The sequence below is a fragment of the Jaculus jaculus genome, chromosome X, assembly GCF_020740685.1.
Source record: "Jaculus jaculus isolate mJacJac1 chromosome X, mJacJac1.mat.Y.cur, whole genome shotgun sequence".
Lineage (NCBI taxonomy): Eukaryota > Metazoa > Chordata > Mammalia > Rodentia > Dipodidae > Jaculus > Jaculus jaculus.
The window spans coordinates 103,782,091-103,807,510 of NC_059125.1; the positions used below are offsets into that span (position 1 = coordinate 103,782,091).

General features: G+C 39.4%; 1 protein-coding gene across 7 annotated transcripts in view; it reads left to right on the top strand.

Moving 5' to 3' along the window:
• Tmem164 (transmembrane protein 164) overlaps positions 1 to 25,420 on the top strand; it is a 498,963-nt gene that overhangs the window by 76,560 nt on the left and 396,983 nt on the right. For all 7 annotated transcript variants that reach the window (XM_045140037.1, XM_045140041.1, XM_004659138.3 and 4 more), the window contains one exon: positions 11,223 to 11,272. In XM_045140037.1, coding sequence (XP_044995972.1) covers positions 11,223 to 11,272 — 50 coding nt within the window. The remainder of the gene's footprint in view (positions 1 to 11,222; positions 11,273 to 25,420) is intronic.

Here is a 25,420-nt window from a genome sequence, read left to right on the forward strand (position 1 = left end):
ACACAATGTGATGTGGATTGAACTAGCAAAAGACATAATGGACTTGAGATATATTTAAAAGGTTGAAATCGCATGATGCTAGGATTTAGGGACTGACTATATATGCAGGTTCAGCTCAGAAAGATGGGACGCATTTAAAGTAGCTATAATGGTTGAAAATATGGTAATTGATTGAATTATGGGGCCTTTCTTGACTTGGAACAATTGTAACTTACAGAAGTATTGCAAAGATAGCAGGTAATGTTCCTATGCCCTTGTCACCCAGCTTCTCCAAGTGTTAACATCTTGCATAATTATAGTATAGTTGTCAACACTGTTGATGTTGGTACAATATTATTAACTGAACTACAGACTTTGCTCACATCCTTCCAGGTTCATTGAAGAATGTCTCCAGTTTGGGTCCATCTGATGTCTTTTCTGATTAGACTGATTATGTAATGTCAGTAAGATTACCATGGAAATGACGTGTTCTTCTCTGTGTATCATATAATGATGTATATGTCTTGTTACTGTGATGTTAACTATGCTTGTTTAGGTTGCTATCTATCATGTTCTGAGAATGTAAATTACTATTTGCCTTTTCTAATAACAAGTATCTTATAGGCAAAAATGATAATATTTTCTTTCCTAACTCCTGCATCTCTCAGTAGTTCTCAGTAATTCTTAATTGGTACAAGTTATTGCTGCAATATTTGTCTATTGGCAATTTCATTTTCCCTCAACTTTTTCAGGTTTCCTTAGTTTTTTTTTTCTGTCTTTTTCAGTTGAAACTCTATCAGAAAAATGAGTGAGACCTTCTCTTCCATTTTCATTGGAGCAATAAATAGGGAAGAACTTAGGGAAAGCAGATGAAAAGTTCAGAATTAGACATGTATAGTCTGAGATGCCTGTGTGATGACCAGATGGAAATGTTCAGAAAGCATTTGGTACCTATATGGAGACAGCAGATGAAAGTGATATTGCAGCCAAATGCATTTATTCTTGCCATGTTAGAAATGCAGAAAAGCAAAGCACACTGGAAGATAAACCTGGCAAGGTATCTGGAGGCTACATTGGTGAGGGCCTTGATGACCCTAACAAGGACTTGTTCAGTGCCTCAACAATGGCAATATGAGATTTGTCAGGAAGGACAGATTGATAATCAGATGGGAGGTCTCAATTTACTATAATACTGTGTGCAACTATGACACTAGTGTGACAATAGACAGACATTTAATATCTCAAATGACATTCAAGAACACGATGAGTTCCACAGGCTAGTGGAGAAAAGAGAGGCAAGGGTATTATCTGCAGTTACTGGAGAAGACTTTATGGAAGAAATCCATCTTGTCATGTGCTTGGATGGAATTTGCAGTGGAAGGACAAGAGGAGCGGTGTCCACTAAATATTTTGCTAATCTCAAAAAGCCACACTTCCTTGATTTCTTTTTAGATTAAGAAAACTTTATTTATTTATTTACTTATTTTTATTTTTATTTTTTTACTAATTAGTTTTGTACTCAGTGAATGCAGTCAAGTTGGTACCATTCATTGTTAGGCTCATCCATATACTACCCCCTTCCCCTGTTTGCTGATTATCCAACTGACAGAAGCCTAATCTCTAGAATTTACAAAGAGCTCAAAAACCTAACGAATAAAAAGTCAAACAGCCCACTCACAAAATGGGGCAAAGAGCTGGACAGGCAGTTCACACACTTAAGAAAATGTTCATCATCCCTAATCATCAGGGAAATGCAAATTAAAACAACTATGCGATTCTACCCAGTAAGGATAGCAAACATCAAAAAATCAAATGAAAATAAATGCTGGCGAGGATGTGTAGAATTAGGAACCCTCATCCACTGTTGGTGGGAATGGAAGATGGTACAACCCCTATGGAAAGCAATATGGAGACTCCTTGATTTTTTTTTTATTTGGTGTGTATGTGCAGGCACATGTGTGCCATGGTGCACATGTGGAGAGTGGCTAGAGGACAACTTTTGGGTTGGTCTTCACCTACCTAATTTGAGGCAGGGTCTCTCATTGTTCACTTCTATGTTTAGTAGTTAAAGGAAATTCTCCTGTCTCCAACCTCACTTCTTGCTGTAGGTAGGTACACTGAGAGTACAGAAGCCAATCAATCACAGCTTCCAGCTTTTTTTTTTCAAGGTAGGGTCTCACTGTAGCCCAGGCTAGCCTGGGTCTCAATCTGTAGTCCCAGGGTGGCCTCAACTCACAGCAATACTCCTACCTCTGCCTCCCGAGTGCTGGGATTAAAGGTGTGTGCCACCACACTGGGTAGCTTCCAGATTTTTGTGGGTGTCTAAAAATTGTGGACTTAGGTACTCAGTTGTGCAGCAAGTGTTTGATCCATTGAGCCCTCTCTCCAGCCCTCATCATTTTCTTTAGGGTGTGCCATGCACTGAACTGAGAACTTCGCACATTCAATTCTGGTAGTACTATAATAACGACCACTCTAGATGAGCAGATGGAACCTAAGTGTTTAGTATTTTTTCTGCATAAATAGCCAGAAAAGGGCAGCCAAGTCATATATTGGATTGTTATTAATGTAAACATGGGATTGGAGCAAGTAAAATAGACTGAATTATAAGTTTTAAATGGGCCGTTACTGATGTAGCTCACTGTAGGAATAGATTTTCTGTTGAAATCAGGATAGTTATAGCTCCTATGTATTGAGTGCTACCTATGCATCAGGCATTGTGCCAAATTCTTTGCTTATTTCTTCACACTTGATCCTTTCAAACCTTGTGAGATGTATGTCCTATTTTTAGCCCTATTTTACAGATTAAAATTCCTCTTGTCTCTTGCCCAGACCATACAGCCAATGATTGAGGGAGCCAGCATGTGGCTCCAACTCTGTCTTGACTGTAAAACTGTATACCAGCTGAGCATTGTGGTGCATGCCTGTAATCCCAGCATTCAGGAGACTGACACAGGAGGATCATGAGTTTCCAGCCAGCCTGGGATGATTGCTATGATCCTGTTTTGAAAGAAAAAAACAAAGAGAGACTGTACATTTACCCTGTCCTACTTCCATCTTCTAGGGTTTTTTTTTTTTTTAAATATTTGTTGATTTGCTTATTTGAGAGACAGAAAAAAAAATGAGGCAGATAGAGATAAAATGGGTGCTCCTGGGCTTATAGCCACTGCAAATGAATTTCAGATGAATGTATCACCTAGTACACTTGGCTTTCTGTGAGTACTGGGGAATTGAACCCACGTCCTTAGGTTTTGTAGGCAAACGCCTTAACCACTGAGCCATCTTTTCAGCCCACTTCCATTTTCTTTTCTTTTTCTTCCTTCCTTCCTTCCTTCCTTCCATCCTTCCTTCCTTCCTTCCTTCCTTCCTTCCTTCCTTCCTTCCTTCCTTCCTTCCTTCCTTCCTTCCTTCCTTCCTTCCTTCCTTCCTTCCTTCCTTCCTTCCTTCCTCCCTCCCTCCCTCCCTTTCTTTCTTTCTTTCTTTTTGAAGTAGGGGTTTCACTTTAGCTCAGGCTGACCTGGAGTTCACTATGTAATCTCAGGGTGGCCTCGAACTCCAAGAGATTCTCCTACCTCTGCCTCCTAAGTGCTGGCATTAAAGGCGTGTGCCACCAAGCCCAGCCCCACTTCTTTTTTCTTAATCAGTTTGACCTTGCTAGTGACACCAGAAAACAGTGAGGGGAGTGGGCACTGTTTGGGTCTGACCATGATCAAATTTGCCTGTGCACCTCTCCTTCCTTCCACACCTTACTGGCTGAAGAGCCCTATTCATTTTTTGGGGATCATTCCAGCATGTTATAGTCTTATCCTTCCAAGTTTGGAATTTTCTCTTTTTAAATTTTTTCTTCTGTTTTTTAATATATTTTTTTTAATTTTTTAAAATTTATTTATTTGAGAGCGACAGACACAGAGAGAAAGACAGAGAGAGGGAGAGAGAATGGGCGCGCCAGGGCTTCCAGCCTCTACAAACGAACTCCAGACACGTGCGCCCCCTTGTGGGGTCTGGGGAACTGAGCCTTGAACTGGGGTCCTTAGGCTTCACAGGCAAGCGCTTAATCGCTAAGCCATCTCTCCAGCTCTGTTTTTTATTTTATCTTTATTTACTTATTTGAGAGAGAAAAAGAGGGAGGGGGTGAACAAAAGAGTGGGCACACCAGGGCATCCAGCCACTGCAAACAAACTCCAGATGCATGTGTCACCTTCTGCTTCTGGCTTATGTGGGCCCTGGGGAAAGGAACTTTGGTCCTTTGGCTTCGCAGTCAAGTGCCTTAACTACTAAGGCATCTCTCCAGCCCCCTCTTTTTAAAATTATTTATTTGAGAGAGAGAAAGAGAGGTGGGGGGGGGAGGGAGGGATGGAGGGAAGAAGGGAGAGGTGCAGATAGAATGGACGTGCCAGGGCCTCCAGCTACTGAAAATGAACTACAGATGCATGTGCCACCCTGTGCATCTGGCTTATATGAGTCATGGGGAATTGATCCTGGGTCCTTTGACTTTGCAGTCAAGTGCCTTAACAGCTAAGCCATCTCCCTAGCCAAAGTCCAGGATTTTCAAGCTTAAATCTTAAAAGGTGCTTGTATTTCCCTTTATCTAGATTCTTCTTTGTAAATTCCTGCCACTAACAATGGCTTATTCTCAGAAAGAGGTGAACGGGGAGCTGGTGGAAAGATTGGGGGTGAGTTCAACCAGGAAGTATAGGTTCCTGGAGAAAGGATGCTTTGTTTTGCATTTGAAAAGTAAGTAAGAAGTTGCCACCAGATGGAAAGGCATGTGGGGAGGACATTCTGGAATAGTGAATAGGACTAACCAAGGCACAGTTTCTTAAAATTGTAGATTGATTGATTTAAAACAGGATCTAGGCTGGGGTGCCCATTCATAGGCACTCTCTTTCTCTTTCCACCCCTTTCTCATTGCAAATATACTTACTATAAAAATAATTAACAAACACATTCTCATTTGTTTCTAGAGGGAGTACAGATTCATTCCTGGAGGGCGTTTGGGGATATTAAGATCAAGAGACTTAAAACATTATAGTCAACTATATCTCTATATCTTTAGGTTCTATATTCTAAGAACTTGAACAGTACAGGACATTAAAAAAAAATCCATTTGTACCTAAAATGTATGGATACTTTTTCTTTTCTTTTTTGTTTTTCTCTTTCTCTTTCTTTTCTCGAGGTAATGTTTTACTCTAGCCCAGGCTGACCTGGGATTCACTATATAGTTTCAGGGTGGCCTCGAACTCACAGCTATCCTCCTACATCTGCCTCCTGAGTGCTGGGATTAAAGGTGTGCACCACCACGCCTGCCCTAATGGAAACTTTTTTTTAATCATTAATCCCTAAATAACACAGTATACCAACTCTTTACTTAGCATTCGCATTGTTATTATGCATTATAACTAACCTAGAAATGATTCAAAATGTATGGAAGGATTTGTATAGGTGATAGGTAAAGTGCACTCATTTATATAAGTGGTTTGAGCATCTATGGATTTTGAGAAATGGTCTTTGAACTTGTCCCTCCTGGAAACAAAGAAACAACTGTGTTCTCTTTGAAAACCTTGAAAGTGCAGATGTTAAGTGTGTAACAGAAGGATATTTGCTCAGTGAATTATTGTACATGCTTGTAAGTGAGTAAGATGAAGTCATTAGAAATGAACTATGGAGGGCTGAAGAGATGGCTCAGTGGTTAAAAGTGCTTGCTTGTGAAGCCTAACAGCCCTGTTTCAGTTTCCTAATACCTACGTAAAGCCGTATGCACAATGTGGCACATGTGTCTGGAGTTCATTTCTAGTGGCAGCAGACCTGGAGCAATCATACTCTGTCTCTCCTCTGTCTCTCTTGTAAATAAATACAAATATTAAAAAACATAATTGAGGGGGCTGGAGAGATGGCTTAGCAGTTAAGGCATTTGCCTGCAAAGCCAAAGGACTGAAGTTTGATTCCCCAGGACCCATGTAAGCCAGATGCCCAAGGGGGTGCATGCATCTGGAGTTCGTTTGCAGTGGCTGGAGGCCCTAGCATGCCCATTCTCTCTCTCCCTCCCTCCCTCTTTTTCAAATAAATAAATAAAAATAATATTTAAAAAAGTAATTGAGGGCTGCAGAGATGGCTTAGCGGTTAAGGCAGTTGTTTACAAGGCCTAAGGACCCAGGTTTGATTCCCCAGTACCCATGTAAGCCAGATGCTCATGGTGGCACATGCATCTGGAGTTCATTTGCAGTGGCTAGGAGGCCCTGGCATGCCCATTTTCTCTTTTTCTCTAATAAATAAATAAAAATAAAATATTTTTTTAAAAACTATGTGTACTGTGGAGGCACACTGCTCAGCATAACATGCAGTCAGGACACAGTTGGCATAATGCACGAGACTGTTACTCTTGGAAGATAGATGGAGCCTGGAGCTCAGATGTCCTTAGGAGAAGAGTTTTTTCTGTATGTGCTCGCTGCCATGGAAGGATTTTAAATGGTAGAGCAGAGTGGCATTTTAGGTAGATCCTTCCTGCAGCAGTGTGCCTAGTGGTAAGAAATGGGGAAGAGATTATCATGGTGGTCCAGAGAGAGGTGTTGAGGCCCAAGGGTGTGAACATGAGTGAGTAGAACCTTATAACAGACTGTGCAGCCTGCCCTGTGGGAGGTAGCAGCCCTAACAACTATGCTGTTAGGAACCCCAGGTAGCTGGGTGTCTTTGTAGTAGGTGGAGTCATAAGAACTGGAACTGGAAATCTAGGTAGGATGCCAAAGATCTGCATGCTAGGCCAAACACCATACTGCTCCCTCTCATTTAGTTCACCCATGTCTCTTCACTACCTAATTTGGCTAGCCCCTCCTCTAGGAAAATCTGTGGTCACTGGCCTCTTCCCAAGGACATTTGTCTTAGAACTAGCCCTTTCTCCTATGAACAACAGCTATCTTTGGGTGCTCTGAAAATGATTGTTTCTTGAAACCAATGTCCTGTTGATGCAGAGGTGGTTAGGAGGAAGAACAGTAATGATATGAACTTGAGGCTAACTGGGGACAGGAACAGGAAGCAGGACAAATGATGGCTGGGAAGGTGGGTAGGGGAGGTAGGAACCTGAAAGCAGAGCTGAGTGATTAGGAAAGAGCTGAACTTCTAAGTTTCCGGGCAGCAGAAACTTGGAGTGATACAAGGGTCTTCCCTAGAGATGTTAAGAAGTTAAACCTGGGCATGATTTCAAAGACTGGCCAAAAGACATCAATTTTGTAAGGATTCAAGAATTTCATGTGCCTGCCAGACCTGAGAACAAGACAGGTTGGAGCCAGAATGAGCCTGTCTGGGGATTACTGGATTTTCAGTTCATCTGTGTGTTTTGAAACATTTCACAGTGTAGAGAAGTAATCTTATGAACTATCTGATGGCACAGGCATAAAACCACTGAAATGACTCCCCCTGTGTGTCATACAGGCAGTGAAGGGGCAAAGCTAGAGACCAAAGAAGAACCAAGCAAACCTTGTTTGTGAGTGGAAAGTGGCAGGCACATTGATGGTACTGGGTTCTCATAAGAAATGCTTTTCAGAACTTTGATCCCTCCATTTATTTCTTCATCTGTAAAATGGTATTGAATAACCTAGCCCCGCCTACCACATAGGAGGTAGGACAGTAGGAGTTCTCTTTAGCACCTCTTACTCCCTGCCCAGGCCCTTTGCTTGATGGGTGGAGCTGGGCAGACTTGGAACATGGAGAAAAGGAGTCAACTTGCTCTTTCTATGAGTTCACATCCAGTCTCATCTCTGTACTTCTAAGTTATCCTCTTCTCCCTACTATTTGAAGATCTAGGGACCCTTTAACTTTTCTCTGTCAGTTTCAAACACCTGTTACCAAAATTTGGAGGTCGTTGGAAGCACCAAGAAAGAAAGCAAGGATTGTCAAGTCAAGGCTGAGGGTCCTTGAGCCTCTAAGTTAAAATGTTATTTTCACAATGCTCCATTGACTAATAGGGATTACAGATTGGGACCTTAGCCTGATCAAGCAGACGTTCAATGTCAGAAATCTTTGAAGTTGCTACAGGTGGCCACAACTTTATTGGGAATAAAATGTGATGGATGTGGAGTGCTTTTTATGATCTATTCTACAATATCTGGTTTCCAGATTGCTTGATAAAAGATACTCTTTACCCTCATGATAGGAATAGAAAGGCAAGGTGAGAAAGGCCAATATGCCAGTTAGACTGCTCAGCTACATGTTTCTGCAGTTGTTGGAAAACTCATACAGACTCAGGACTGGATGAGCTATCTAAAAAGCAGTTACCGTTGTGAGTGGTGGAGGATGATAGCAATGGGTGGTTGGAATTGGAGACATATTTCTTATATTAGGTTCCTGAACACCTGCCATAGGGACAGTCAGAACCAGCCCAATGGAGTTATAGAAAACTGGCCCCCAAGAATCTGCTTATCCTGTATTACAATAGATACGTAAAAGTAAGATTTAGCTGTGAGGCAAGTATTGCATGTTAAAAGTGTTTGGGCAATTCCAGAAGCTCAGGAAGGCTGCTGGTGAGAATCTTGGGATTCCAGGTAAAATGAGGAACTTTCCAAGGGTGTTGGGGTCCCTGTCTCCTCTCTGTGTACTGTAGCATCAGAATGTAGCCTTTGGTGGGCCTGATGCTGGGTAACTTGTGTGCAGCTTCCAACTTGGTCCTTTGTCTAAGGTGAGTAACTTTACTGCTGTATCAAGGGAAAAAGGAGACCAGCTTGGTTTACTTCTCTCTTGAGCTGCTCCTGAGGGGTGGGCTAAGGTGTGGGGAATAAATTAATATTTGCATAAATGAAATTCCAAGTCTACAATCCTTATGAAGGGATTATGTAGGGTTAGCTATATTTCAAAAATCAGAATCTTTTTATTTTAGAAAGTTAACAAAGTTTATAACAAAGTATTTTACATAGAGAGTCCTGGGAAAGCACTCCATGATGAAATGCATCATAATTTTGTAAAAAATTATGGAAATACACCATAAATAGAGTAAATTAGGTGAGCCTTACATCCATTCAAGTCATACTATGCTACTGTATTATTAGCTTTGTGAAAAAGATACCAGAATTTAGATTTTGTATTTGTTTTGATTCAGAGATTACCAGTAAAAGGATTGTAGACCTGTAATTATCCCTGAGTTTGTACTTTTAATCAAATTGATTTACAGGGCAAAGGTTCCTGGAGGATGGCTCTTTCCTTGGAGGCATCTTTGGTGAAGTGTTATAGGCGATGGACTCCTGGTGTTCTTTTTAAGACTCTTCCTCTTTTCCATACTTCTTTGTTTTTCCCTCTTAACAGGGATTCTAGCTGCCAAGAAGGTGTCTTTGCTATAGGCTAAACTATTCCTCTCAGAGTAGACTCACACTTGAAGGGCAAAATGCAAAGAGCATAAATGTGATGAAGCCAACAACCCCATCATGCAGAGTGTCTATGCACCAAAGCTTTCAACAACACAGGGATACATGTCAAGGCTCTCTCTCTCTCTCTCTCTCTCTCTCTCTCTCTCTTTTTGATGTAAGATCTCACTCTAGCCCAGGCTGACCTAGAATTCACTGTGGAGTCTTAGGGTGGCCTTGAACTCATGGCACTCCTCCTACCTCTCCCTCCCGAGTGCTGAGATTAAAGGGGTGCCCCACCACTCCCCCGCTTGTCAAGGCTCTCTTAAATCATACCATTAGATCAGTGTGAGTAAAGGACCTCTGCAAAGATGAGTTTCAGGCATTTGTCAGTTCTCAGTCTCACTGAATGTCTTTGACCCTGGAAGTAGCTCAGTCCAAGATCAATCATGCAGAATATGACGCTACCAGGAGTGACTGATCTCATCCCCTGTCAAGCATGCTGATTTGGGGACCTTCAAGTTTAAGGACTCAGAATTCCTAATGGGTGATCCTAGGAATTTCCATGTTTAGCAAGTTTTTCAGGGGATCTTTTGTCCTTTGGGTATTTGAGAGAACTAGTTCATAGGTGAATGCATACAGCTCCAGGTCTTCAAAGGCTGTAGCCCACCAGAGGATAAGGAAGAGTGCCCTGGAACACTGTCCTCCAGATTTGATATGGCTGCAGATTCATGAACTCCTAGCAGCTGTGGTTTCCTGCACAAGACCTGTACAAGATTGGGCCCTTCAGCATTATGTCATGGATGGGGGGAGGGAGTCCTGAGGCGCCCTCCCTCCCTACCTGAAGAGTTATTGGAAGTTAAGGGTTGCTCAGGGAGGAAGAGACATTTTCTTCAGTGGTGTAGCCACTGGTAAGTTGCATGTGCTCTGGTAAATAACCCCCACCCATGCTCATGCACAGAATCCTAATTAAACTCAGTATGTCACCAAAAAAGTATGAAAAGTAGGAAAGGGACTAGTTGGGAAGAAGCAGGGAATCAGTGGGATGGGAGGGGTCCAAGAGAAGGTGATGGGAGATGATATGAACAAAATACAATGCATACAAGTATGAAATAGTAGGAAAAAATTTAAAAGGCTATAGTCCAGGCCTAGATCACACACAGGAGCAGAAAACTATTTGGTCTCTTTGCAAGGCAAGATTGCTTTGATCTGTCAGGAGAATGGAACAGTGAAAACCTGAGACATGCTTAGAAACTGAAAAACAAAATCCACATGAGGTTTAGAGCCTGGGGGTGGTAGTTTGATATAAGGTCTCCCGTAAATTGCAGGATGCTCAGTTAAATACAAATTCCACATTAATATGGTGGATTGTCCATGCAACACTTAAGGACCTACTACACTCAAACATTATTCATTGTTTATCTGGAATTCTAATTTTACTTGGTAGCCTGGATTTTCATTTGCTAAATTTGGCAACACTGGGTATTGATAAACCCGCCTACTCCTATGGGAGGCAAAGTAGATGGTGTGCGCATATGCATGCATGTGTGTGTGTGTGTGTGTGTGTGTGTGTGTGTGTGTTTTCCACGAGCAGAATCTATTTTTACCTACCCTGGGTTAAAGATTTTATGTCACATTGAAGTTAAAGCATTGAGAAATTCCATCTTATTCTCTGTCACGCACACACACACAGACACGTTTTTGCATACATGTGCAAGTACAGACATTTTTGGAAAACTACCTGTTTGCCTTTTAGCTATAAAAAGTTAATGCACAAAAAATATACATTTTACCTTTTTAATTTTTTGTATTATATTTTTGTTAAAGTTTTTGTTATTTTTTGTTATTATTAAAGTAGCACCGAGTTGCTGTATCTGGTGTTTCACTCACTAACTGTTCTAAATTCTTCAATTGCAGATCTTTCTCCTGGCCTGTCCTCCGTGTCCGGGAGCTATCGTCGTCTTCAAGTAAGAGAAATTTCTGCTTGGCTCCATTGCTGCTGCTATTGAGGCTGTTCGATCTGTTTAATAACAAAGGCCAATACACTGTCAACACCATAGCTCTGTCTCTCACCTTCCCTAAGGGAGGGCCCACTGAAATAAGGAAGTGCTGTATATATGTGGAGATATGCCTGTTGTCAGGCACTGCCAATCTTTGTGGTCAAGTGGCCAAGATGGGCTGCCCTGCTAAACTTGCTCTTGGGACTTTCTGGGGTCCAGATAGATTATTTCCTTACATTCTGACCTTATCTTTCCACTGAGGAAAGAGTTCTTCATATTGAAGACCATTGTGGTCTCTTAAAGTGCAAACTAAAGTTGAGGGAGTTTCTGGGATAGAAAGCTGGACCCTGTATCTACTAGGCAAAGGTCTACCACAGATTCACATCCCCAGCCCTGTTGCTCCTGACTTTCTTTAAAACACTGGGCGAGGTGGCACACACCTTTAATCCCAGCACTTGGGAGACAGAGGTGGGAGGATTGTCCCGAGTTCACAGCCACCCTGAGACTACATGGTGAATTCCAGGTCACCTTGAGCTAGAGTGAAACCCTACTGAGTTAGAGTGAAACCCTACCTCGAAAAACCAAAATAAATAAATAAATAAATAAATAAATAAATAAATAAATAAATAAATAAATAAAATTAATTAATAAAAACCAAACAACAAATCCATTAAAGTATACCACCAGTAAACCATGCTTCTCTGAAGGCAAGTTTACTCAAATAAAGTTAGCAAGCCTCCCAGAACCCTAGTTTTAAATATGATTTATGATCATCTCACTTATCAGATCTTTTATTTGAGTTGCTAATGAGAAGGTGATTGAGCTGAATTAATTTCATCATTTTCTCCCTTCCCTGGCCCCCATTTTTGAGTTATTCCTGAGCAGTGAAATGGCCTTAAGCCAGAGGAAAGAAACAGGAAGTAAAAAGCTTTAGCGGATCTTGGGATAGTTGAGAGTGGTGTAAATGGCTTTCTGATTTATTTAAATCATTAAAATATTAGATAGGGGAAAATATCCATTTGCTGCTTCAAATAGCTCCTTTAAATGGCCACTTAGTCTGTTGCCTTAGGTGAGTAACTTTCTTCTGGGTGAGGGGTAATGGATTCTGACTTGGTATATTTCTTACATGGACATTTCCTAAGGAAAATGGATATTTAACCCCATTTTCCTCTCTTGCCTTTCCAAAATGAGCCCAATCATTCAGTTTAATGTTTTTAAAGCAACATTTATTGGTTTTATTTTATTACGATGAAAGCAACAATTCTCATCATAGAAAATCCACAGACACATAAAGAAGAAATTGAACAACACCTGAATTCTACCCTTAAGAGATAGTTTTAGATATTGCCTTTCTCTTTGTTTTTTTTCTTTATTTTTTATAATAATTGTTATTGAGGTTTTTACTGTATCCTTTCTAAATTGAATTTAACTTACTTATATATTTATATTCATGCATAAATACATAAATGTGATGACTGGATTTTTTTATATCAGTACTTTTTATTAACTTTTTTTGGACTTTGTTCCTAGCTCTACTATTTCCACACCATCTCTTTGTATAACAAACTGTTGCAGTTAGCTTCTTGTTGCTGGACAAGTACCTGACCAGAAACAGCTTGTGCGAGGAAAGGATTTATTTTAGGCTTACATATTCTAGAGGAAGCTTTATGTCATGGTGGGCAAAGTTGGCCCAATTCATCATACATCCATAGCAGAGGGAGAAAAAATAGCCAGAACTCAAGTTGGCAGTGAGCAAGTACACACACAATAGGCTAGACTCAAGATTCACCCCTCCCCAGCAACACACTTCTTCCAGCAGGGCTCTGCCTGATGGGGACTAAGTATGAAGCTTAATCAAAATTATTTGAGGCGCCGGGTGTGGTGGCGCATGCCTTTAATCCCAGCACTCGGGAGGTAGAGGTAGGAGGATCGCCGTGAGTTTGAGGCCACCCTGAGACTCTGTAGTGAATTCCAGGCCAGCCTGGGCTAGAGTGAGACCCTGCCTCAAAAAAAAAAAAAAGAAAAAATCTGAGGCTATGAGGAACATGCATTTATATATTCAAACCATCACATTCCCCCTTTGATCACCATAGACTCAAGATCATCTCACAATGCAAAACACACTCAGTTTAATTTCAAAATATCTATAGTCGTTATCAATCTCAATACTGTTCAGAATTCTAAAGTCTCGGTTGAGATTTAAGTCTTCAGTTGTGGGCCCTGTAAAAGTACAAGTTACATACTTTAACACATAGTGCCACAGAGTAAACATTCTCATTGTAAAGAAAAGACATCATACGGAGAGACTAGACCAATGAAAAATCAATAGCCAGCAGACAAATACCAGTTTCATATCTGGCATCTGTAACCAGTGATGTTTCTGGGGATCCAATTCTGTCTGTGCAGGTGGGCTGCTCATAGCCCAGGGAAAACTCCAATTTGAGCCACGACCTTTCCTTGGCAGCTGTCCTTACAGTCTTGGCATCTCCATTAAAACCCTTGTTTCCTCTTCATAGTTCTATACAGTAGTTTTACTGGGTCTCCATAAAGGGATTTTAACCTTGCTTCACTTTGCTGCATCTTAGCAGATCCTGGAACCATGTCACCTCATGACTCACTTTCCTGCATTTTTCATGCCTTTAAAAACAGTACCAGGTGGGTGCCATAGCAATATTTGTAAATTCAGTGGGGCAGATAATCTTGACATTGAAGAGCAGGATGCTCCTTCACCAGTCTTCTCTCAAGGCCCCTCCTTTCTAGAGAATTTGTATTCCTACTAGCTTGATCCTTCATAGGTTGGCTGTCACTTTTAGGGCATCTTTTCAATTGTCCTAATGTAAAACATTTGGCCCACCCTTAATCTCCTTAACTACAGCTTAAGTGAACTAAAACCAGTGACTAGGGCCAGTAACTTTAAACTTGCTTACATTTCTTTCTGTGGCAAACTTTACCTTTCTGTTCCATCCTTCTGCAAATAACACCAGTTTGTTACATTTACAATTTTGCTTAAATTCTCAGGACATGGGCAGAATGCATCCAGCCTTTCCACCAGTAGCCCAGTTCAACAAAGTTCTCTTCTTACCCTTTGAAACTTCATAAGTTACACCTTCACAATCCACAATTCTTTAGCATTTTTAATCTCCCACCAGAATAGCACATCAAGCTCTGCTAACAAAACTGCAACCCTTCTCCAAATCCTTCCATATTTTGCCTGCAAACATTCCAAAAGGAAAAAAAAAAAAAAAACTTGGTCAGATTGATTCATCATGTGATTCAACTTCTTGGTTCCATTTTTTCTGTTGCAGTTACTTTCTTATTGCCGGGACACACTTGACCAGAAGCATCATATGGGAGGAGAGGATTTATTTTAGTCTTATAGATTCCAGGAGAAGTTGCATCATGGTAGAAGAAGCTAGCTCACTTCATCATACATCCATAGCAAAGAGAGACAAAACAATCAGAGTTCTATCCCCAGTGACATACCACCTCCAGCAGAGCTCTGCCTGCTGGAGAGTAAGTAGGAAGCTTAATCTCAAAATACCTGAGGCTTTGGGGCCATGCATATTCAAACTACAACACAAACAAATATGTATCTTTCTGTATTTTTGTCTGTGTGCATAGACACACTGATATTTTGTTGTTTGTTTTACAAATGTAGAATCTTATATACCTTAGTACATCCTGCTTTTTCATTCAATAATATCTCATGGAAATTTCTCAAATTCTGTTGGTGCTGGTCTTATTTTATAAGGCTGCAAAATATTTTATGGATACATAACACCGTACCTAGGCATTTCCCTATCAATCCACATTTATTTTCCATGATGCCAAAAGGAACATGATTACATATATGTTCTCATGTTGTTGCTTTTAATTTTCAGGTAGATGCAGATGCATGTACATGGATATGTATAAACATGTATATTAATGGATGTTGCAGTGTTGATTTACAGAAATAACCTGTTACCTTTTTTGTGTGTAATATATGTGATTATTACCTCTACATAAACTATATGCTATATGTTTCTTTTATAATTTAACAACCAAATGGGTATAGTTCCTTGGCTAGTAGTGAATTTTATTGTTACCTCTCATTTTGTGGTCTAATTAAATTTATTCTTTTTTTGAATTGTCTGTTCATTTGTCCATTTTCCTATGGGTGGTCTTTATTGTTCTTAACTTTTAAAGTCTGTTTTATGTTTTTGACATTGGATTTTTAGTTTTTATTTATATGTACAGATATTATTCTCAAATATGAATGTATTAACTTTTCTGATGATATAGCCATATTAATTTTTGGTTTTTTACACATCCAGATATGGTCTTTTTATTTTGAATTTCTTGTTTCATTTAAGATTTTCTCAATAGTGGATAACTACTTATACTATAATAAAATATATTAAATATTCCCTAATTTTCTCTGTAAACTGAACATCCTTTTTTTGTCAAATATTTTTTGAGGATTTTTTAATTGACAACTTCCATAATTATAGACAATAAAACAGTAAACCATGGTAATTCCCTGTCCCCACTTTCCCCTTTGCAACTCTATAGTAAATGTTTTATGTGTATGTGTAGAATGTGTGTGTATCTGTTGTGTGTGATGTATGCATATGTATGTGCAGATGCATATGTCCCATTAACATGTGCAGAGGCTAGAGGAGAACTTAAGGTGTCTTTCTCTTATTAGTTATCCACATATTTCCTCTTGAGAAAGGTTCTCTTCCTCAATCCAGATCCAGTCTGTCAAGAAGCCCCTGCAGACTGAGGTTCCAGATGTGCATGGTCATGCACAGCTTTTTATGAGGGTTCTGATGAGCTGAACTTGGCAGTCTCTGGCCCAAGAGATCCTTATGCTTAAGCAGCAGCACTTTAACCACTGAGCAATCTCCCTAGCCCTCAGCTATTAAATATCTTATATAGTGAGATCTATTTATTGATTCTCTGTTCTCTTTCATCTACTGTGTACAAAGTCTATTCATTCGATTGCATTAGATTATAATTCTTTTAGTGCTTCTTTGTAAATTTTTCCTATTTATACATTTTAAGTTTACATTTCTTCAATTCTTCCCTAAGTCTACTAGGATTCGAATTAGAATTAGATTTAGCTTTTTATTATATAGTGATTATTATCTAAGAAATCATAGTTCTTTATATCTGGTTAGATATGATTTTGTCTTTCAAATTGAAATTTTTCTCATCTGTTTTATGCCTTCTTTGATACATTAACAATATACAATTTCTTACATGAAAACAACTACATCATAATAGTTACACCAAGTATTCCATGCTTTGCTGCATTTAGTAGAAACTCAGATAGTTAAATAACAATGTGTTACTTCATGAAACAGAGTCTTTTCTTCCTTGGAGGCAGGCTCTCACTCTAGTCCAGGCTGACCTGGAACTTACTCTGTAGCCACAGACTGGCTTCAAGTTCACAGTGGTCCTCAGCCTTTGAGCGCAGGGAGTAGTTGCCTCACTATACCCAGCCAAAACAGATTTTAAAGAGAAAGGTTTTCTGTGTTCCTTTGTGTTTGCCATTGGTGTTTGGTAGTTCATTTAAAGAGCTTGCACAATTTACTTAAGAGAATTCTTTTTTAATTTTTATTTTGTTTTTATTTATATATATATTATCTCAATTGAGTACTTTATTATATGATAGCAATTTTATTATGTTCCTGTCTCTCTTTCCTTTTTTCTTTGGTCTGTTCTTCCCTGTCCTGATCCCCTGAGGGGCCCTCTTTCTAAGTAATCTTTCTTCTTTTGAAGTATCACCTGTTTTATTTTCTTCCATCCTCCATGTCAAAATGTTGATGAGCTCAGAATTGTGCTGGTCTTCTGGGGGTATTTGTAATTACTGTGGGGTCATTAATGCAGCCAATTCATGTCTAGAGGACAGCCAAGAGATGTTTTTGAAAGAAGAGAATGGTTTCTATAGTTTTTCAACATTCATTGTTCCCATGAGTATCATTTTTTCCCCTCCCCATTACTTCCCTCTTCCCCTTACTGGGGGTGGAACTCAGAGGTCCTTGAACATGTTAGGCAAGTCTGTACCATTGAGCTATACCCTAAGCTCTCATTTACATTTTAAATATAACAAAATATGTTGATAGAATTTCTGCTTTTAAACTACTATTATTGAAACAACCCTGCTGTTTTATTGTTTTCATGCAGGCACTTGTTCACTTTGTCAATATTTTATTTAGAACTTTGCTTCAGTATACATTAATGAAATTGAAGTCAGTTTTTGGTATTCTTTTCATTGTGTTTGGTAACAAAAGGATGGCCATGTAAAATATATCATAGTATGTTATTTTTCTTTTTATTTGTGCTGTAATATTTAATTCATCCTTAGAAATTATGTGTCTTATAAAGGTATAATGAAACTCAGTTTTCAAGCCCATCTGGTCTGAGTACCTTTATTTGGGTAGAGCCATAATTACTTTTTCCACTGTCTACTTCTATGTTGGTTAATCTATTCAAATATTTTTGTGGCAATTTTGGTCATTTGTAGTTTCTAGGAAAATATTCTCTATGTTCAAATGTGTTGCCATAAATTTAGTTGATAATTATTTGATAATTTATAATAATATTTACTCATACTGTTATACCTTCTTTCTGGAATTTATTCCTGCTTGTTGTCATGTTCTCTCTTCTGTATTTTAATCTGTTTAGGCAGGACACAAACAATTCTTGGTCACTATATAAAACCAGGTTTTGAGTTGATCCTTTCTACTTTATTTTCCATTTAACTTTATGCATTTTTCTTTATTGACTCCTCCTTCCTGTAATATTTCAAGGTAACTACTTTTTAAATTTTTATTTATTTGAGAGTTACAGAGAAAGAGGCAGATAGAGAGAGAGAGAGAAAGAATGGGAGTGCCAGGGCCTTCAGCCACTGCAAATGAACTCCAGACATATGTGTCCCTTTGTGCATCTGGCTAACGTGGGTCCTGGGGAATTGAGCCTTGAGCCAGGGTCCTTAGACTTCATGGGCAAGTGCTTAACTGCTAAGCCATCTCTCCAGCCCTACTTTACATTTTATCTTCTTTTCTGCATTATCTACTTACTATGTTTTCTTCATTTTATTACAGAATCTTCATTTTAAATTAAAGTTTGTGTTTTGAAGTAATTATATATGCAATTGTAAGTATATATGAAATATAATGGGCTAAAGCCATATGAAATGTATGTAGAAATGCCATGTATCCTTTACCTAATTACTTCACTTGTAGCCTCAGGCAAGATATCAACACTAATATGAACTGATATGTCATAACAGTTGTATCAACTTGACAATCTTTCCCATCCCTCTTTTATGGCCACACTCACCATTTGTACCCTATCCTTGACCTCTGGCAATCACTAATCTCTCTTTTATTTCTATAGTTTTGATATTTTAGGAATAGAATATACATCCCCCCCACACACATATTAAATCATATAGTATTATCTTTGGATTTAGTTTATTTTTTCTAGGTAGAGTCTTGCCCTAGCCCAGGCTGACCTGGAATTCACTATCTCAGGCTGGCCACGAACTCACAGCAATCCTACCTCTGCTTCCCTAGTGCTGGGATTAGAGGCATGCACCACCATGCCTAGCTCTAGATTTACTTTTTTTTTTTTACCACATTGTATAATTTGCTTATTATTCATTCAATTTTTATTATACTTTTCCATTTTAATGTGTGTGGAAATACGATGTGCACTATAAAGTTAAAAATTAATATATCGGGCTGGAGAGATGGCTTAGCAGTTAAGCACTTGCCTGTGAAGCCTAATGACCCCGGGTCAAGGCTTGGTTCTTCAGGACCCACCTAAGCCAGATGCGCAAAGGGGCGCACGTGTCTGGAGTTCGTTTGCAGTGGCTGGAGGGCCCTGGCACGCCCATTCTCTCTCTCTCTCTCTCTGCTTCTTTATCTGTCACTTTCAAATAAATAAATAAAAATTAAAAAAAAATTAATATATCGACACAGGAATACCTGCATGCCTGCAGTTTAGCAGTTGGGAGGCTAAGATAGGAGGGTCACAAGTTAAAGGCCATGAAAAGAGCCTAGCATCTTGCTGTATAGCCTAGGCTAGTGCTCCCCTTACCTTTACCTCCCAAGTGTAGGATGATGGACATGCTCCACTGTGCCCTACTACTTTTCTTCCATTTTTCCCTAAGGTGTAGAACAAGTTCAGCATGGGCCTATGCATGTTGGGAAACACTTCACATGGATTATCTCATTTGAACAAATGTGGGGGAAGCTCTTTAGTATCCCTAGTTGTATCAGAGAAACAGGTTTAGAAAGTTTCACTGATATAAGTGGCCTATCAACCTGCACTACCTACTTGGCTCTTGCTTTTTCCACTTGCTCTTTGCTGTCCCAGCCATGTATGAGTTTGCCAGCTTCCCAGCTAAACAGGAATTGGCATGTTCTTTATGCAGACATGCCCAGGCACTGTAGGAAAGGGGTTATGGTGTGCACAGCAGGCTGATTGCCCAAGCTTGGAAGGCGCTGGCAGTTTTTTCTTGGGATGGAGAAGGGGTACGATCCACCACATGCTTCCCATGGAACACTGAACAGCGGGGAGAGGAATGATAGTTTGCTAACTTTCTGCCTGAGCCAGGGACTGTTCCACTTACATGCACCTCAGTCAACATGTGACTCACTACAAGCTGCTTCTGGAAAGGCTACCTCAGCTGAAAAGCATGCATGCAGGACGGGGTGCTAGAATTAGCAGTGCTTCTCTATGTGGCTCACCCCCACAGCAACCTTGGACTTGGTGCTCTTGGGAGCTCTGAGCTCTTCAACTTGTGAATTCCGGCTTGGCAACCCTTTGCCCCTAAAGACCTCTTCTTCTTGGTGTTTCTGGCCTCCTTTACTCTGCAGATGCTCCTATAGCAGCATCACATGTGTGTGTTGTTACTATATCTGTACATGTGGTGTTCTTCTGGGCCTCTTTGAATTGGATCCTTTTTTTTTTTTTTTACTCATTTGGCTGAGTTGAATGGTTCCTTCCTGAAGAGCTGTGTACTAGGGCTTTCAACATGCAAGCTACACAATCCTTTCTTCTCACTCGGGTTTGAATAAAATCAATACATTGAGCACTCTGTGTTTGAGCTCTGCATCCTTAAGTGCAATCAACTGCCTGAAAGTACTGTTTATAAAGATATATTTATTCAGAACAGGCAGACCTTTTCCCTGTCCATATCCCCTGAATAGTATGATACAATAAGCATTTGCATAGTGTTGACATTGTATCCAGTATTGTAAGAAATCTAGAGATGAAATAAAGTACATGAGGCTGTTTTAATTTGCAATATTTTCTATAAGGGAATTGGGAGTCCATGGATTTTGGTGTCTGCTGGGGCAAATGTGTATCTGACTGAATATCCTTCAAGACATCAATGCCAAGTATGTGTCTCAGTCACCTTTGGGGAGTCTACCCCATTGACTGATCCAGTGTGTACTCTTCCAGATCTTAATAAATAAGATTGTAGTGTAGCCAGGAACTCTTTCAACTCTCCTATCCTCCCTTCTGTGGCTTCTCATTTCTGTTCTCCTTGCCCCTTTACTCAATTCTTCTTTTATTTCAAATTTTATTACTGAGGATTTTAAATTTAGACTACTTTGTTGACTCATATTCTTCAGTCATTTGTGTAGTTGATTGTTTGGGCTGTTAATGCCTACTGTTAGTTTTATACTTAGGACTATTTATCCTTATTGCTTTTCATGAGTTATATGATTATAAAGAGTACACATCTTCTTTTTGCCTTGGAAAGTTTATTTATTTTTAATTTTAATTATTTGAGAGAGAAAGAGAAATAAAGAGAGAATATGGGCAATCCAGGGCCTTCAGATGCTGGAAACGAACTCCAGATGCATGTGCCACTTTGTGCATGGTTTACATAGGTTCTGGGGAACCTGGGTCCTTTGGCTTTGCAGACAAGTGCCTTAACAACTAAGCCATCCCACAGCCCTATTTTTATTTATTTGAGAGAGAAAGGAAGAGGCATATATATATTGAGAATGGGCATGCCAGGGCCTTCAGCCACTAAAAATGAACTACAGACACATGCGCCATGTTGTGCATCTCATTTTTACGTGGGTCCTGGGGAATCGAACCTATGTTCTCTGGCTTTGCAGGTAGGCACCTTAACCATTAAGCCATCTCTCCAGCCCACCTTTGAATCTTTTCTTTAAAAAAATATTTTTTTATTTGTTTGACAGAGAGAAAGAGGGAGAGGGAGAAAATACGCAAACCAGGGCCTCCAGCCACTGCGAACAAACTAAGGACATGTGCGTCACCTTGTACATATGACTAACGTGGGTTCTGGGGAATAGAACCTGGGTCCTTTAGCTTTGCAGGCAAACACCTTAATCACTAAGCCATACCTCCAGCCCCACTTTTGAACTTTTAATGAAGCATTTGATGGATATTGGTTTTCTATTTTTATTGGTCAGGTTGACTCTTCTCCCCTCTTCTCAAAACCATGGCAATTTCTTGTGCTTTTTTTTAAAACAAATATTTTATTTTTATTTGAGGGGGGGAGGGGGAAAGAGAGGGAAAGAGAATATGCAAGGGCCTGTAACCACCGTGAATGAACTCCAGCTGCTTGCCTACCATGTGCATCTGGCTTACATGGGCACTGGGAAATTGAACCTGGGTCCCCAGGGGGCCTTGCAGGCAAGTACCCTAACCGTTATGCCATCTCTTTAGTCCTTCTGTGCTTTATGTTTGTATGTTTCTTTGGATTTTTCCCCTTTGTATCAGGGTCTCTCCTCCAGGCTGTCCTTGAACACGTGATTCTTCCGTTTCAGCCTCTCAAATACTAGGGATATGCTGGGCACACAGCGATGCCCTACTTTCTTATTGTGTGTTATGCTTGAAATAGTTTTTTTTTTCATTTTAATATTAGATAGATAATCCAGTGTTCATTAAAAAAATTGTATATTTAAAATCCATTCTATGAATAGTGTAGAGATAGTTTATATTTCCCCTAAATAGTTGCTTATTTATTTATTCACTTAGTTTTTATTTTGTTGTTTGTTTCATTTGAAGCAGGATCTCACTTTAGCCCAGCCTGACCAGAAACTCACTCTATACCCCAGGTTGGCCTCCAACTTACTTAGATCCTCCTATCTGAACCTCCCTTGTGTTAGGTTTACAGGCATGGCCTGTTTTTAATGTTTTTGTTTGTTTGGATTTTTTGTTGTTGTTTTTGTTTTTAACACATTGTCTCATGTTACTGAGGCTGGCTTTTTGAGTCACTGAGTCTGATCTTCCTGTCTATACCTTCTGATTGCTGGGATTATAGGCAGGACCTACTATACCTACCTAAATCATCATTTATTTGAACACTATTGGATAGCTATTTTAGTAGAATTATTACTATTGTACTCTTTTTTATTTTTTTATTTTTCCAGGTAGGGTCTCACTCTAGCCCAGGCTGACCTGGAATTCACTGTGGAGTCTCAGGGTGACCTAGAACTCATGGCAATCCTCCTACCTCTGCCTCCCTAGTGCTGGGATTAAAGGCATGCAACACCACACCTGGCTTAGTATTGCACTCTTGTATTAAGTAGAATCAAGTATGTTTTGGTTCCAGATGAATTTAAAATATTTTGTCAGTTTCTCCTTTAAACCCTGCTAGGCTCCTGATTGGATTTACTTTAAACCTAAAATCACAACATTGACTTTATTCTTCTAGGAGAAAATGTGACTTACTTTTTGATTTACTCAGACTTTATTTTATGTTCTCCACTCGTGTATGGGTGTTACCATATTTTTCATCAAGACCATTCTTAGACAGTTTGTAGTTTATGAACATTTGTTATATTTTCAAACTTGTTATTTATTGTATGTAGGAAAGATTTCTATTTTATGTTATGGTGCTTAACTCTTATTTCTAATAATACTCAGATGTTTCCTTGGATTATTTTCAAAAGTATCATATCCCTCCCCATATGGTAACTTTGTCTTATTTTAAAGAACAAAACTTTTTTTTCCCCCCTTTTTGGCTCAAGCCTGATTATATTGGCTAGAACGTCTGGAATAATGTTAAGTAATAGTGGTCCTGGCAAGAATAGTCATTCTGCTTCTGATTTGATGGAAATATTTCTAGTGTTTCATTTAATGGTGTTTTTAGTTAATGGATTGTTGTGATCTTTCACATTAGCTGATTATGATGTTGACTGTTGGCTTAGGTTAGATGTTAGAATGTTAATTAATTATCTTGCCTTTAAATTATCAAGTCCTTGAAACTATTCAAGAATATTTTTTATAGTGCTGAGGATGGAACCCAGGGCCTTATACATGTTAGGCACATGTTATACCATTGAGCAACATCCCCAGCACATATATGGCTGTTGAAATTAGCTAATGCTTTCTGGGGAGCAGTTGAGTGGCTCAGTGTGTTTTCTTCTTTGACCTTCTCATTTGAAATAGTATTGTAGTATACTTACTCATATCATTCACTATAGGATTTCTTAGGTAGTCTTTCCTTTTTCTCTGCATGTTGGGAGAACTCAGATTTGGCTTCTATACTATGAATTTGACTAATTTTTGTTCTATGCTATCTTCAGTGTGGAATGTAATTCTGCTGCCACAGCATTAATTTCTTGGTAATTCTATCTTACGTTGCTGAACTCTCTTTTCAGTCCAGCTTATTATCCTTCTCAGAATGTTTTATTCTGGTAGATTTCTATACTTGATTTTTTAGTGTCCCAATTTTCTTGCATACTATTGAGGATACAAATATTTTTCTAAAATATTTCTTCTTATTCACAGACTGAATTCAGGCATTGTGTTTCCTCCAAGTCTTCAGAATGATATACATTTTGCTTTGTGCAATCACAGATTTTCATAGGAACCCTGCTCTATTATTTTTGTATATGCACATTCAAGGGAGGACCTTTTATATATATCAATAACAGGGTGTGTAGACTGCCTGTTTTTTTTTTTTTTTTTTTTTTTTTTTGTCATAGGGTCTCACTCTGGCTCAGGCTGACCTGGAAATTAACTATGTAGTCTCAGAGTGGCTTTGAACTCACAGCGATCCTCCTACCTCTACCTCCTGAGTGCTGGGATTAAAGATGTGCACCACCACGCCTGGTTCTGCCTTTAAGTATTTTAATGTTCTTTATGGTATTGGTTTGAACCTTGATACACATGACTTTTAGCCTGTTTCCCACAGTCTAGCAACTTTGTTTAGTGGATTCTTCTGGGCCAATATGGATTTCTATCTGTACGACTAAGCTCTTGGATACTCTGGAACAAAGAAGTATGGAAAAATCTACAGCCTTTCACATGTGTGACTCCCTCCCTGAGTTTTCCTTTGGGAGCCGCCCACTCAGAATGCAGTGTGCCAGTACCAATTAGACCACATTCTACTGTTTTGACTGGAGAATTAGAGTCTCCAAGTAGATACAAACCAGTTTAGGGAGTTACTGATTTCACCTACAAGGAATGGAGGAATGGCTGTCTGGTTTGCTGATGGCCAGATGGACTCTCACTTTGCAAGCCATGAGGTGGATAGCAGCCTGAGGATTTAGTATTTTCTTTAACTCTCTTGGGTTTCTAGAAGTTGCTACATAAGTTGGCCATGAATTTTGTTTTTATTATTTTAGCATTAACCATTTTTTTGAGGTAGGGTCTCACTGTAGCCCAGGCTGACTATGGAGTCTCAGGGTGGCTTCGATCTCACGGCAATCCTCCTACCTCTGCCTCCTGAGTGCTGGGATTAAAGGTGTGCACCACCACGCCTGGCCCAGCATTAACCATATTTTTAATGGAGATTTCTCCCATATGTTGCCTGTAGTATGACCATCAGTCCAAGTTTTAGTGATTTGAGGAAATTCCTCTTTTTCTGAGTCATTGTAGGTATTGCAGTGGTGAGTTAGGGGAGATTGTGTTAGCTGTTAGCCACAAACTATTTTAACATTGAAACCTAGGGTGTTTTTTTGGTTTAGGGCAGCACTCAGTGACCTTTTTCTGTAAAAGATGATATAGTAAATTCTTTAGATCTCCAGGGCCTTATGATATAGGATATATGATCTCTGGGCTTGAGCTACTTAACTTGTGTATTGAGAAAGGGCCATAGAACTTGGCAAAGGAGTGTGGCTATGT